Source organism: Hemicordylus capensis, chromosome 8 (assembly GCF_027244095.1).
Source record: "Hemicordylus capensis ecotype Gifberg chromosome 8, rHemCap1.1.pri, whole genome shotgun sequence".
Lineage (NCBI taxonomy): Eukaryota > Metazoa > Chordata > Lepidosauria > Squamata > Cordylidae > Hemicordylus > Hemicordylus capensis.
This window is the reverse complement of record NC_069664.1, coordinates 8,637,270-8,650,914: the sequence shown is the minus strand read 5'-3', so window position 1 is coordinate 8,650,914 and position 13,645 is coordinate 8,637,270. Positions and strand designations below refer to the sequence as shown.

At 48.8% G+C, this 13,645-nt stretch overlaps 1 protein-coding gene across 2 annotated transcripts in view; it reads right to left on the bottom strand.

The window, feature by feature from the left end:
• The window catches only part of HTRA4 (HtrA serine peptidase 4), a 17,200-nt gene extending 3,555 nt beyond the window's left edge, over window positions 1-13,645 (bottom strand). Inside the window, exons 1-7 of one of the 2 annotated variants that reach the window (XM_053269163.1) lie at window positions 13,051-13,645; window positions 9,826-9,925; window positions 7,720-7,924; window positions 5,717-5,911; window positions 4,285-4,317; window positions 3,570-3,684; window positions 244-372 (exon numbers count right to left, since the gene is read on the bottom strand). In XM_053269163.1, coding sequence (XP_053125138.1) covers window positions 245-372; window positions 3,570-3,684; window positions 4,285-4,317; window positions 5,717-5,911; window positions 7,720-7,924; window positions 9,826-9,925; window positions 13,051-13,522 — 1,248 coding nt within the window. In that variant the 5' untranslated portion in view covers window positions 13,523-13,645 and the 3' untranslated portion in view covers window position 244. Of the gene's footprint in view, window positions 1-243; window positions 373-442; window positions 501-3,569; window positions 3,685-4,284; window positions 4,318-5,716; window positions 5,912-7,719; window positions 7,925-9,825; window positions 9,926-13,050 lie in introns of both variants that reach the window. The other variant, XM_053269162.1, reaches the window with a different exon arrangement.

Sequence of the window (13,645 nt, the reverse complement as noted above, 5' to 3'; positions counted from 1 at the left end):
TCTCACTCAGGACTGTCTACACTGACTGGCAGCGACACTCCAAAGTTTCAGGCAGGGGTCTTTCCCAGCCCTACCTGGAGATGCTGCCAGGGACTGAACTAGGGACCTTCTGTTTGCACTCCACCACTGATCAATGGCCCCACTGCGTATGCATCTCCGATGTATGCACTGGACTCCAAGGACAGTCCAATACACACACATCTTTTTTTGGTTTTTTAATGATAGCACATCCAAGTTACATACTTCATGTAGTCTCCCTTTCTTGGCTTAATTCTAGAACCACCCACAACAGCTGGTTTGTGGCTGCAGTCACAATACTGGATTCAGCCTTAAAGCAAGAGGTTGAGTTTTTAAAGTTGCAAGAACGTTGGCCTGAAAGACACCATATAAATAAATAAATAAAAGCAACATCCACAGACATATTGAGAGAAAACAAACTTGCTTGAAAGTGAGGGGCAGCATTCGGAGTCCCAGATATTTCTTCTTGGGTCTGCTTTTCCCTAGAGAGACGGAGGATTAGCAGCATTCTCGCAGCACCAAACGGCAGGACGTTAAGGGATTCCCAGACGTTGTTGACTATAACTCTCAAAATGCTCAGCTGCAATGGCTCTTGCTTGGGGACTCTGGGAGTTATAGTCAACAACAACTGGGAATCCCTGAGAGAGGGAGCACTGGAAAGGGCCCAAACTGTCGGGTCTAGTTCACAGAAGCCACCAGGGCTGTTCTCACAGTCCTGAATAGGGTAGAACAGGGGGTTTTCCCAGCCTGTGGTCTTCCAGATGTTGCTGGGGATTGTAGTTCAACAACATCTGGAGGACCACCAGTTAGGAACCACTGGTAGGGATGGGCACAAACCTGTTTGGAGGCCTGTTCGACCGGCAGTTCGACCAGTTCAAAGGGGATACCTTTAAGCACCGGCGAGGGTGCATTCACCCCCGTCCACCGCTGCAGTTTAAGACAGTCCAGCAGGTTGGCAGTGTACTTCCCTGGTGCCCCGTTGCCTCCTTGGACCAGAAGCAACAGGAAGCATTCGATGTGCTTGCAAGTGAACACAACATGTGCGCGTGCCCGATGTGCGCACATGTGCCAAGTACTTCTGGTCCGAGGAGGCAACGGGGCAGCAGGGAAAGTGTGGTGGGGTGTGTGTGCGTGCACCCTCCTAATCCTTAAAGGTATCCCCCCACCTTCAAACTGCCCCCCCCACCGGTTCCCTGCACACCCCTAACCACTGGGGGAGGACAAGCGTCATCCTCAAGTGGCAAGCTGTGCCACACTCCCATTTGGCGACCCTCCGTGAGTATATCATTTAAAATATTTTCCCCAGAGGAAATCCAGGATTGTTATCTAAAGATTGGATTGGATTTATGTTAATTGCTGCAAGGCTGTCCATAGCTAAACCCTGGAAAAACAGAACCACGACTCCTGATATTCGGTATCAAAATCTGTGGTTCATTGTGGCTGCAAAAAAAAATCCAGCTCATATTATTTGGCTACGATCAGGTCAGACTAAACCCAATGCTTATTTGTTTTTGCAATGTGGTCTAGTTTTATTTCATTCACTAAATAGGAAAACTACAGACACTCTCCTCCTTGCTATGGTAGCATATGGAAGAATTATTAGGTGGGTTTGTTATTTCACTTTGTAGAAAGTGGTTTTTTTAAAAAAATATTAGTGTGTGTGTTATGTTGTATTGGTATAAATGATCGAAAATTAAAGCAACATTAAAAAACCTGTGAGTAAAAAGGAAGCCAAGAGGGGAGGAAGGGATAATTGTGAGACTCCTGCTGGGTAGGAGAGCTTTACCTCTTACGTCATTCAATACCTGGATGCCAGAGGTATGCACAAAGCACATCTTGTATTCCGTTCCAAGCTTGAAACAAAATGCAAAATGTGCTGAATGTTTCCGTCGGAACAATCGGTTGAGCCAGTTGTACTGGCGGAACGATCTCGAAATACCTGTCTGGAATCCAAAATGGCTCTGTTTTGGCCTCTGAACACGTGGCGGCCATTTGTGTGGTGCTGCTGACCATGCAGATACTTGCCACGCATGCGCAGAGGCCAGAAGAGCACCATTTTGGATTCCAAAATGGCGCCCAAAACAGTTGGAACGTGCTGACTCAGAACGGAGTCATTCTGTTCAGAGGTTAGAACAGGCCCTTCATTTGAAGGGCGTTCTGTTCTGAGCTTGGAACACTTGAAATGGCCCATTTCAAGTCGGAACATTCCGACTGTGGAACGTTCTGCACATCCCTACTGGGTGAAGCTGCTGGGTAGGATGGAATCCTACCCAAAGGGAGCCTCACGCATGATCACTTGCTCTCCTTCTTATCTTGCTTTTTACTCACAAACACAAAATGGAAGCTCCCCAAAAACACAGCTCCCAAACTTGGGGAGGATATGTCTGCTATGCTACTGAGGATTGTGAAAACAGCTCTGTTATGTTCCACATATATACACAACAGTCCGCTTCCTCTTTGTCTCCTGCATTTGAGGGACCAGAACTCAGGTGCACTTTTAAAATGAACGCCTGCACCGTCACTCACACAAAAAGATGCACACATGTACAGACACCTAAATCAGTGCTTCCTCTAACAGGAGTTCCCAGATGTTGTTGACTACAACTCCCAGAATCCCCAAGCAAAAGCCACTGCAGCTGGGGATTCTGGGAGTTGCAGTCAACATCTGGGAACCACTGTTAGGAGGGAACACTGACCTAAGTGTATGTACAGCATATGGCCTGAATAGGGCTAAGGTCCCAAGTGCAAGACCTTATATCTGAACAAGGCCTACGTGCATATATGCCTATATCAACAGGCTTCATGCAGCTAATTTACCCTTTTGTTTTCCTTTCCAAAAAGGGATGTTGATGGACCAGTGCCTTATACCATTGGTCCATCAAGCTCAGTATTGTCTATACCAGGGATTCTCAACGTTGGGTCCCCAGATGTTATTGGACTTCAGATCCCACAATCCCCTGCTCCAGTGGCCTTTGGTTGGGGATTATGGGAGTTGAAGTCCAATAACATCTGAAGACCCAACGTTGAGAAACCCTGGTCTGTACCAAGGATTCTCAATGTTGGGTCCCCAGATGTTAGTGGACTTCAACTCCCAGAATCTCCAACCAAAGGCCACTGGGGCTGGGGATTATGGGAGTTGAAGTCTAATAACATCTGGGGACCCAACGTTGAGAATCCTTGGTCTATACTGACTGGCAGTGGCTCTCCAAAGTTTCAGGCAGGAGTCTTTCCTGGCCCTACCTGGAGATGCCTGGGACCTCCTGCATGCAAAGCAGATGCTCCATCACTGAGACTGTCTCTTGCAGCCGACAGTGCTCACATGTCGGCACCCATCCAAATGCAAACCAGGCTGAACCCTGCTTAGCAAAGGGGGCAATTCCCGCTCACGACCGCAAGACCAGCTCTCTGCCCTGTGAGCAGGGCTTATGGACTACTTGCACCGGCCCAGATCTCCACAGGAGGTTCTACAGTCAATAAAGGGGTGTGCAAGAGAGAGACCCCGATCTCAGCCAAACCAGGAACCGGCTGACGGCTCTTTCCCAATACGCTACCTTTCACCTGACGATTATGGGAGTCTTCCAGGAACTGGCGAATTCGGTCTGAGGGGATGGCGAAGGAGATGCCGGCTGTTACCTTCAGCGTGTTCATGCCTATGACTTCACCATCCTACCAGGAAAGAGCACAGCCATTAGGACTAGACTGGAGCCCCTTCCCTGGAGGCAGAAGGCAGGTTCCAGCTGGGAGGGACAGAGAAACCCCCACGGCATACACCCACTGCTGGGAGGCACCCAGTAACATGTCTACCATCGAAGTGGGAAGTTGTACTACAAAGAGTTCAATGCTCTTTGGAAGTTTGAGCTCACAGGACAAAAGGCAAAACATCTTTTATTTACAGGGGTTCTGGGGCTTGGGCCCCCAGATGTCTTCAGACTTCGACTCCCATAGGCCACTGCGGCTGGGGATTCTGGGAGTTGAAGTCCAACATCTGGGGGCTGTGTTCCCTCTCACAGGAATTCCCAGATGTTAGTGACTACAACTCCCATAATCCCCAAGCAAAAGCCATGGCAGCTAGAGATTCTGGGAGTTGTAGTCAGCAACATCTGGGAATCCCTGTGAGAGGGAACACTGTCTGCCCCCCCCCTCCACCCCCAAGTATGAGAACCCCTGACTTACACTATTAGCATTCTTGAGATGGTTTTTTAAAAGCAACCATCATTTAGAATAGATGCTGGAGGAACAAAAAACAACAAGGAAAGAACATCTTACCAAGTTTACCAAGGGTCCTCCAGAATTTCCGTACTGCAAAGAAGATGAGAATTGGAGAAGAGATTAATAGTCTTATTCGGAATCCATTGGAAACATTTATTTACTTACTACATTTATATCCTGCTAGAAGGACATGGCTATGTTTATCTTCAATGAATCTCAGATTCACTGTCTGAGATTCATTGTGAGAGCCAACATAACGTAGCAGTTAGAGTGTTGGACTAGGACCGGGAAGACCCGGGTTCGAATCCCCATTCAACCATGAAACTCACTGGGTGACTCTGGACCAGCCACATATCTCTCAGCCTAACCCACCTCACAGGCTTGTTGTGAGGATAGAAATAAGCATGGACTGAGCTTCTTCCTCAGAGGAAGAGCAGGATATAGTTTTTTTAAAAAATGCCTTGGTCTTAGACCAGCATAAGTAAGTTATGTGGGGTATGTCTAACGTTTATCTCCACAACAACCCTGTGAGATGAGCTACTGGCCCAGAGACACCCAGAGAGTTTCATGGCTGAGTGGAAGTCTTGAACTCAGGTCTCCCTGGTCCTAGTCCAACACTAACTACATCACATCACATCGTCTCTATTTGCCATTATTATTATTATTCTCTGCTTGCCCGTCTACTGGTTCACCAGCCTGTCTTAAGAGACGTCGCGGCATGATTCACATCTCATCAAATCCCCATTGGTTTCTAAGTTTCTTTCTAGCCATTCATGCCCACTCAGAGCCTCCCCTCCTCTCCGATGCATTCATGGCACTCCTGAAGGGATAGGCTACCATTTTGTGACAGCTGAGGGAGCATCTGTGCATGTGCCGAGGAGCAGGGGATTCCCAGCCTAGAGAGTCTCTTGTATAGGAATTCCACTAAACCCAGACTTAACCCAGACACCAGTGGGTGCTCAACCATCCTTCTCCATTGCTCAGGCATGACCCAAGGGAAGGCAGACAAAGCTAGGTGTGGCGAGCTGCAAGCAAGGCAAAAAGTAGGCCCCACAAGGAAAGATTTTTAAGGGATCTGCACAGAAGGTGGGGTGTGTGTGTGTGTGTGTGTTGACTTTAAGGGCGGGGGAGAGTGCACTTGCCTCTCCCTCCGCTTTTCTGCTGCCAACACTCCGTTAGCAAAGGGTCCGTCGGGGCGGTAGTATACCTCCCTGCTGTCCCATCACCTCGTTGGACCCTATTTGACAAATAGGACCCTATGCTAACAGAGCACCGGGGGGGGAGCGGAGGGAGGGGTAAGTGCACCCTCCCCCGCCCTTAAAGTCAACACATCCCCCCAGCCTTTGAACTGGCGGTCCTCCAAACCAGTTCCGTGCACATCCCTAAAGATTTTGGAAGTCTGCGGAAGCAGTTCTTCACCAAACATTACAGCAACACTGCTATTAGTTGCTCCTTGAACGGAAGCGGCACCCCCAGAGTCATCTCTTACATTGATGATGGCATCAGTCTGGATGTATTCCATATTGGAATCCTTCAGCCCAAGCTCTTTGCCGCCTCTCTGAGTGCTGCTCACAATCCCCGTCGTCACAGTGTTTTGCAAGGAGAAAGGGCTGCCCAGCGCCACCACAAACTCCCCAGGCCGAAGGTCCGAGGATCTGCCCAGCAGGAGCACCGGAAGAGCCATCTGAAGAGAGAGGCAAAGATTCCATTTGAATCTGCGGATTACCTGTGGCGATTCAGAGTTGTCTCCGGGGCACTTTCCATGACCTGCAACGAGGTCATGTCGTATCTCGCAAGTGTGCTTCCACACTTCCTGTGTTGTGGCACGGCAGTCCCTACGCTGACAGCAGGGTGCCGTTCATGTTTCCAATGCTTTGTTTCAAACGTAATCGCTGCAATATAGAACTAGGATGTCGTATATCCGGCATTAAAAAGTTGCTGTTTTTTCGGGTTGTTAGTTTCCGCGAGACGGTTTCCCCCTGCTGTTTAAGTTTCGAAGGCGACTTGCCTGAATGAAGGCATTTTGCTGCTGTTGAGCAGCTAGTCTGGAAAGTGTCCTGGTGAGTAGGCAGCAAAGCAAGCATTAAGGTCATGCACACGACCAAATTCGGATCAGCTGGGGGTGGGGTGGGGAGGCAGAATCCTACCTTCCTGCACCCAGACAGTCTAAGCCTGCTCCTACTTGCACACCCACACGAGCAAGGATCTGAAGGAGGAAGTCCTTGAGTATCCCACAGTGCATTGCATGGGCAGCTCCCGGCGTTTACTGCATCCTACCCTGGAAGTGCTGAACATGAGAACAACCTCACTGTGTAAGCTATAAATGGCAGTGAATGGGCAAAACAGGCTACCGAAAGCGTCTGTTGACCAAGAATGAGTACTGTCTCCCGATTAAAGATATCTTTGTTGACTGAGTTTTCATTTATCAATTGGTTAAACTGAGACTTGGTTAGACACAATAATTCTCAAGCAAGAAGCATCCTCTATTTTTAATTTTTTTTAGAAGAGGCAACCACATAGCGAGAGAGTAGGCGAGAGAAAAGAGGAAATGCCTCTCAAGGTGGTGCTTTTGCCTTCTGTGCTTTGCAATAAGTTCTGTAATAAAAACGATACATTTTTTAAAAATATGTTGTCCAGTTTGGGGCAACATTTTTATCAATTATAGAGGGCTTAAAAAAACAACAACAATGTATTGAAATGTTGCGCTCCTAGCAGGAACTTTTGTGACCCTATTTGCAAGTGATTAAACTTCAAGCATGAGATCATAAAGCCCGAGTAATTTTGACACCAAAGGCTAAAATCAAGGGCTGCCGTACTGCACAAGGGTATGTCATCCCAGTACGTTTGCATGCATGGATGTTGAGTAACTGCACAAATGACACAGACTACATTATTGCACAAATTACATTATTATTAATATTATGCACTGCCCCTCCGCCCCAAGAAAATATAAAAAGTTTGTGTAGGATGTGGATTTCTGTCCCAAAAGCAACATGCAGAGTGACATTCATTCTGCCTCTCTGACATTTCCAATACCACCCAGAGATGTGAGTTTTTGGCAGTACAGAAATCTGTTAAATACTTACATACATAGGAACATAGGCAGCTGCCATATACTGAGTCAGACCATTGGTCTATCTAGCTCAGTATTGTCTTCATAGACTGGCAGCAGCTCTCCAAGGTTGCAAGCAGGAATCTCTCTCAGCCTTATCTTGGAGATGCTGCCAGGGAGGGAACTTGGAACCTTCTGCTCTTCCCAGAGCGGCTCCATCCCCTAAGGGAATATCTTACAGTGCTCACATGTAGCCTCCCATTCAAATGCAAACCAGGGCAAACCCTGCTTCGCAAATGAGGCGATTCATGCTTGCTACCACAAGCCCAGCTCTGAACCTTACAGAAGAAATTCTGCCACCCTGATATATCTGCCAATAAAAAGTCAAGGAAGAGTCTGAGCTTCCAGGAGCTTTGGCAAGGAAACCAAGCAGTACTCACATTGGTGTCTATTTTGATCAGGGCAATGTCCAGCTTGTGGTCCACATCTTTGACTTTGGCATCAAACTGGTGGCCGCTCTTGAGCTCCACCTTGATCCTCTGCTTGTTGGTGAGAACGTGGGCGTTGGTGATGATCAGGCCATCTTCTGACACAATGAAGCCCGAACCGCTAGACACCAGGACTTCTTTGTTTGTGTAAGGATTCCTGTCCCGAGACCACAAGGGGAAAAACCACTACTGTTAATCTTATAATTTAAGCCACAGGCCTTAAGAGTAAGTGTGAAGACAGCCGTAACAGCAGCAGAGCCATGGGGGCATTTTGGAAGCACCCCAGCCCCAAAGTAGTCCAGATGTTGTTTTTTCCTCTTTAAGGAAAAACAACGTTCTGAAGCTATCTGGACTGGTTCAACTTGAATGGGGAGTAGATAGCGCTGACAGGCTAACGCCTGTGATGTCACCAACACATTTCCCACCCAATCCCTAAAGTAATTTTCCAGTTCAAGCGAGAAGAAAAGACATTAAGCAAAAATGAATTCCACAGGCACTATAGTGGTTGTATAGCTGAGGTGTAAACACTGCATACCAGGCTCAATTACTGTAGTGCAGGGAGCTTTCAACCTTGGTTCCCCAGATACCATTGAGCTGGGAGAGATGGGTTTTGTAGTCCAACAGCATCTGGGGACCCAAGGTCAGAAAACTCTGCCTTAGATTCTCCAGGCAAGTAGCTCGCTGTCCAACCCCCACTCACACATTTCTGGACCCCTATGGTTCCTTGAAGGAATCAACTTCTCACATACTCTATAAAATCAGGGGTTCCCAACCTTAGGTCCCCAGATGCTCCTGGAAACCACATTTGTGGAGCTCTGCTCTCAATGCTTTTCTTCTTCAACCCAATCAATGGCCCCGTTTACACAATCATTTGAATCCAAGTTTAATGTGGGTTACCGAAATTAGCATGATTATGTGAAGGCCAAGGTGGAAATATCAGATTCATCTCAGGCTGTCGACAACCTTGGCATCAGTTCACACAATCAGGACAATGTTGGTAAGCCACCTTCAATCAAACCTTTATTACAGTCCATGGCCAGCACACACCACAGTAAACTGTACACTACACAATCTATATCAATCTAAACTGATTCAAAAACTTAATTCAGCTTATAAACAAAATTATTCCTGTCTGATCTTTAAATTTACTTATTCATTTACTGCGCTTGGCCAATAAACTGACAAGTAATTTCATGGTGAGTTTTATATGCTATTACAGAAAACTTAGCAATGTTAAAACAGCCCTGAGCCATTTTTTGGAAGGGCAATATATCAATCAATCAAATAAATAAAAGTTACACAAGCATTCTTGTCGGAGAGAAGAAATGACAGATAACCTTCCTCTGATCTGCCCAAAAATTGAGAAAAAAGCAGAGTTACTGAATTGCTGCATGGAGGTAACCCACCTTAAACCTACATTCAAACGGCTTTGTGAACTAGGTCAACGTGTACAGAAAGAAGATCAACGGAATTCCCTGTGAGCTCATTTCTGTTGATGTTGAGAATAGGAGATCATTCGGACAATGTTTTTTCCTGTGACACTCTATGGATGCGAAAGCTGGACTTTGAAGAAGCAAGATAGGAAAAGCATTGATGCTTTTGAACTTTGGTGCTGGAGAAGACTTTCGAGGATACCAGGGACAGCCAGGAAAACAAAGAAATGGATCATAGGACAAATCCATCCAGAATTCTCACTCGAGGCGCAAATAGCCAGGCTCAAACTATCATACTTTGGACACATTATGCGAAGACCCAGCTCCCTTGAGAAGTCCATAATGCTGGGGAAAGTGGAAGGAAAGAGAAGCAGAGGACGGCCAGCAGCAAGGTGGATGGACTCGATGGCGACAGCAATGAATGCACCACCGAGAGAGACTTAGAAGGCCAAGTTGAAGACAGACCATCCTGGAAAGAATCTATCTACGTGGTCGCTAAGAGTCGACACTGACTTGACGGCACTTAATCAATCAAAACTACTCCAGACGGAAGGAGCAAGGTGGTGGCCGTTAAGAATGAGGCTGGGCCGCCAAGGGTGACCTGGCAGGGCAAAGCTTCCCTTACCTGCGGAAGAGCTCCAGATGCACAACGGCAGGAGCAATCTTCTCGACCACGTCAGCAATGAAGTTGAACTTGTACCGCAGGCTAGTGGGATCAACAGCTCCTGCAAGGAGAGGGCGCCTCTGTCACTCCAGCAAAGCAACTGAGCTTCGTCTCTGATCCAGTCATAGGATCCCATAAATCCTACCTGATCCAGTCACAGGATCTCTCCTAAGCAGAGTCCACCCTGGTTTGCATTTGAATGGGAGACTACATGCATACACTGAAAGATATTCCCCTTAGGGGCTGCTCTAGGAAGGTCCCAAGTTCCTGGCATCATTTGGGCCCTGGACACCTGAGGGACTGCTCCCCACTTGACAAGGTCATGGGAGGGGGCTCTACTCTGTGTGCGGACAATGAGGGAGGCTCAGTTGTCGTGCACACCGGATAGGGCCTTCTCAGTTATTGCCCCCAGACTTTGGAATGCTCTTCCACTTGGCATCCGCTCCTCAGTCGTCATCACAGTTTTTAGAAAGTGACATCTCGGCTTTTTACCCAGGCTGTTATAGGAGTGTTGTTTTTGTTGCTGCTGCTGCTCTGTATTTTATGGTCATAATGTGCATGTTTTTTAAAACTTTTAATTAGAGTTGCATTTTATATTCCAATTTTATTTATTTATTTAACTTGTATACCACCCAAACTTTCGTCTCTTAAATATTTTTTCGTCTCTTAATATGTTTGTTGTACAACCTTTATAGTCGTATATGGTTTTAAATGTTTTGTAAACTGCCTTGATTTATTGATTTAATAAAATTGATTTTATAAGATTGATTTAATAAAAGGCGGTATAAAAGAGCCAGTGTGGTGTAGTGGCTAGAGTGCTGGACTAGGACCAGGGAGACCCGAGTTCAGATCCCCATTCAGCCACGAGACTTGCTGGGCGACTCTGGGCCAGTCACTTCTCTCTCAGCCTAACCTACTTCACAGGGTTGTTGTGAGGAGAAACTGAAGTATGTAGTACACCGCTCTGGGTTCCTTGGAGGAAGAGCGAGATATAAAATGTAAAAAATAATATAGAAAAATAATAAAATAAAAAGTTGACGATAAATAAAATATACAAATAAATCTCCAAGAGAGGGCTGAGGGAGACTCCTGCCTGCAACCTTGGAGAAGCTGCTGCCAGCCAGGGTAGACAATACTGAGCTAGAGGGACCAGTAGTCTGACTCGGCATATGGCAGCTTCCGATCTTCCTACATGCTCCACACGTGATAACTGATGACCTTGTTAACCAAGCCCACCGAAGAGCATGATATGGGGTGCTGTGAGTGTCAGGAGCCTCAAAGTACAGAAGCAGGGGTGTTGCTAGGGGAGAGGGGGCCTGTGTTTGCTCCTCTCTTCGGCGTCCCCTCGGAATGAAGGAGATAATGAAGAAAATAGGGAGGAGTGGAGCTGGGGGGCCCTCAGTACCAGTTGCAGGGGAGTCCCAGCAGGAGAGAGGGCCTGCCCTCCACTCCTGCCTGTGGGCTTCCAGCAGCATCTGGTGGGCCACTGTGTGAAACAGGATGCTGGACTAGATGGGCCTTCTTAGATGGGTTCTTGGAACCATCCACTCAATTACAGCTACACCCCTGCACAGAAGGGTTGTGCTGGGCAAGACCAAAGGTCTGTCTCATCCAGCATCCTGTTTCCAAGGACAGCTAACCAGACGCCTCTAGGGACCGGCACGTATGGATGAGTCACTGCAGATTTAACGCGGCAGGTGGCACAGTCTTATTCATTCGTTTCGTTTCTGTATCGCCCATCCATGAAGGGCTCAGGGCGGTTCACAAGCAAAGCCAAAACCATTGGGAATATCAACATGGAATTTACCTGATTCGTGGAATTCGCTGCCACAGGAAACAGTGATGGCCACTGACTCAGTGCACTTGAGAGGCATGAAAGCAACAGCTCACCTGAACCCTTTGTCCCGCAGAGAATGAAATTTGGTGGTACACTGCCTCCGATCACGGCAGCTCCATCTAGCCATCCTGCCGAATAGCCCAATGGATAGAACTCTCATAGGAACATAGGAAGCTGCCTTCTACCGAGTGGGATCCTTGGTCCATCTAGCTCATTGCTGTCTACCCAGAATAGCAGCGGCTTCTCCCAGGTTGCAGGCAGGAGTCTCTCTCAGCCCTGTCTTGGAGATGCTGCCAGGGAGGGAAATTGGGACCTTCTCCATGGAAGTCTGCAGGTGCTCTTCCCACAGCGGCCCCATCCCCTCAGGGGAATACCTCACAGTGCTCACATGTAGTCTCCCATTCAAATGCAAACCAAGGCAGACACTGCTTAGCAAAGGGAACAATGCATGCTTGTAAATGAGTGCTTTTGTTTGCTGCTGCTTTGTATCTTCCGGTGATGTTGTACCTATTTTTAAAAACTTTTAATGTGATTTGCATTTTTATATTCCATTTTCATTCTTATTGTGTAGTTTTTATGGTTTTATATAGTTTCAAATGATAAGTCAACACTGACTTGACGGCACTTAATCAAATGTTTTGAAAACCGCCTTGAGATTATTTTAATGAAAAGCAGTATAAACATTTAGATAATTTTTTTTTTAAACCAGTCCAATTTAAAGCCTTCTAAGCCAGTACCCTTTGCCATATCTTGTGACAGTGAGTTCCGCAAATTAAAAGTTCTTTCCCCGATAGATCCAGGATGGAACATAGGAAGCTGCCTTATACCAACTCAGAACCTTGGTCCATCTAGCTCAGTACACTGACCGGCAGTGACTCTCCAGAGTGCCAGGCAGAAGCCTACCGGAGATGCTGCCACAAAGCACCCAGGCAGGGACCTTCTGCATGCATTACACGCAGATGCTCTGCCCCGCAGCTACGCCCCTGTCCTTTCTTAAGGGGAACATCCCACACGTAGCCAGCGAGCAGTCCAAATGCAAACCAAGAGAGACCCTGCTTAGCAAAGGGGGCCAGTCCTGCTTGCTGCTACTAGCAAGTCCTTACCCGGAGGAGGCTACTAGCCAACACCAGCCCCACTGCCGTGAATGTGAACACAGCTCCCTGGACCTTCGTTAGAAGTATAGCGAGTCCCCAATCCTGCCCCGGCGCCCCCTCAGCTGTTGGACTACAACTACCATCGCCCCAGAAGACTCTGGTCACCGCGGCTGGGGATCATGGGCGTTGTAGTTCTCCAACGTCCAGCAACAGCTAGAGCCGCGAGTTTGGGTGCTGCTTTCGGAAGGCGCCTACCTCGGTCGCCGCAGCTGCCCTTCTGGACGGCGACGACGGGCGGCAGGTCGCGGAGACGCCCTGCCTTGTTCTCGGCGCGCAGCTGGCAGAGGCTCCGGTAAGTCCGGCCGTCGCTGCCGCAGACGGGCAGGGGGGACTCGGCGCAGGTGCAGGCGCCCCCCCCGCGCAGCAGGCGGCTGCTCCCGACGGCGGGCCGCTGGCAGAAGAGGCCAGTTGCGCAGAGGCCGCCGGGGGCGCAGGGCTGGCCTTCGCCGGGGGCGCACTCCCAGCAGCAGCCGCAGCGGTCGGGCTGCAGCTCCCCGCCGACGGCCGCGCAGGCCTGCGGGGAGCGCGGAGGGCAGCGCACCCGGTCGCACACCACCGGGCAAGGCGGCCCCGGCGTCGCAGGAGCAGCCGGGCCGGCCAGCAGCAGCAGCAGCAGCAGCGCCAGCAGGGGGCGCAGAGGCGGCCGCCGTCGAGGGGGCGCAGCCATGGCCGTCCAAAGGAGCTGCGCGCGTGCGGATGAACCGGGCGGGGGCGCTAGAGAGGAGCTGCTGCGGCCGCCGCGGACGTCTGCCGCCCGACGGCGGCCCGGCTGCTCTTATGGAGGGCACCC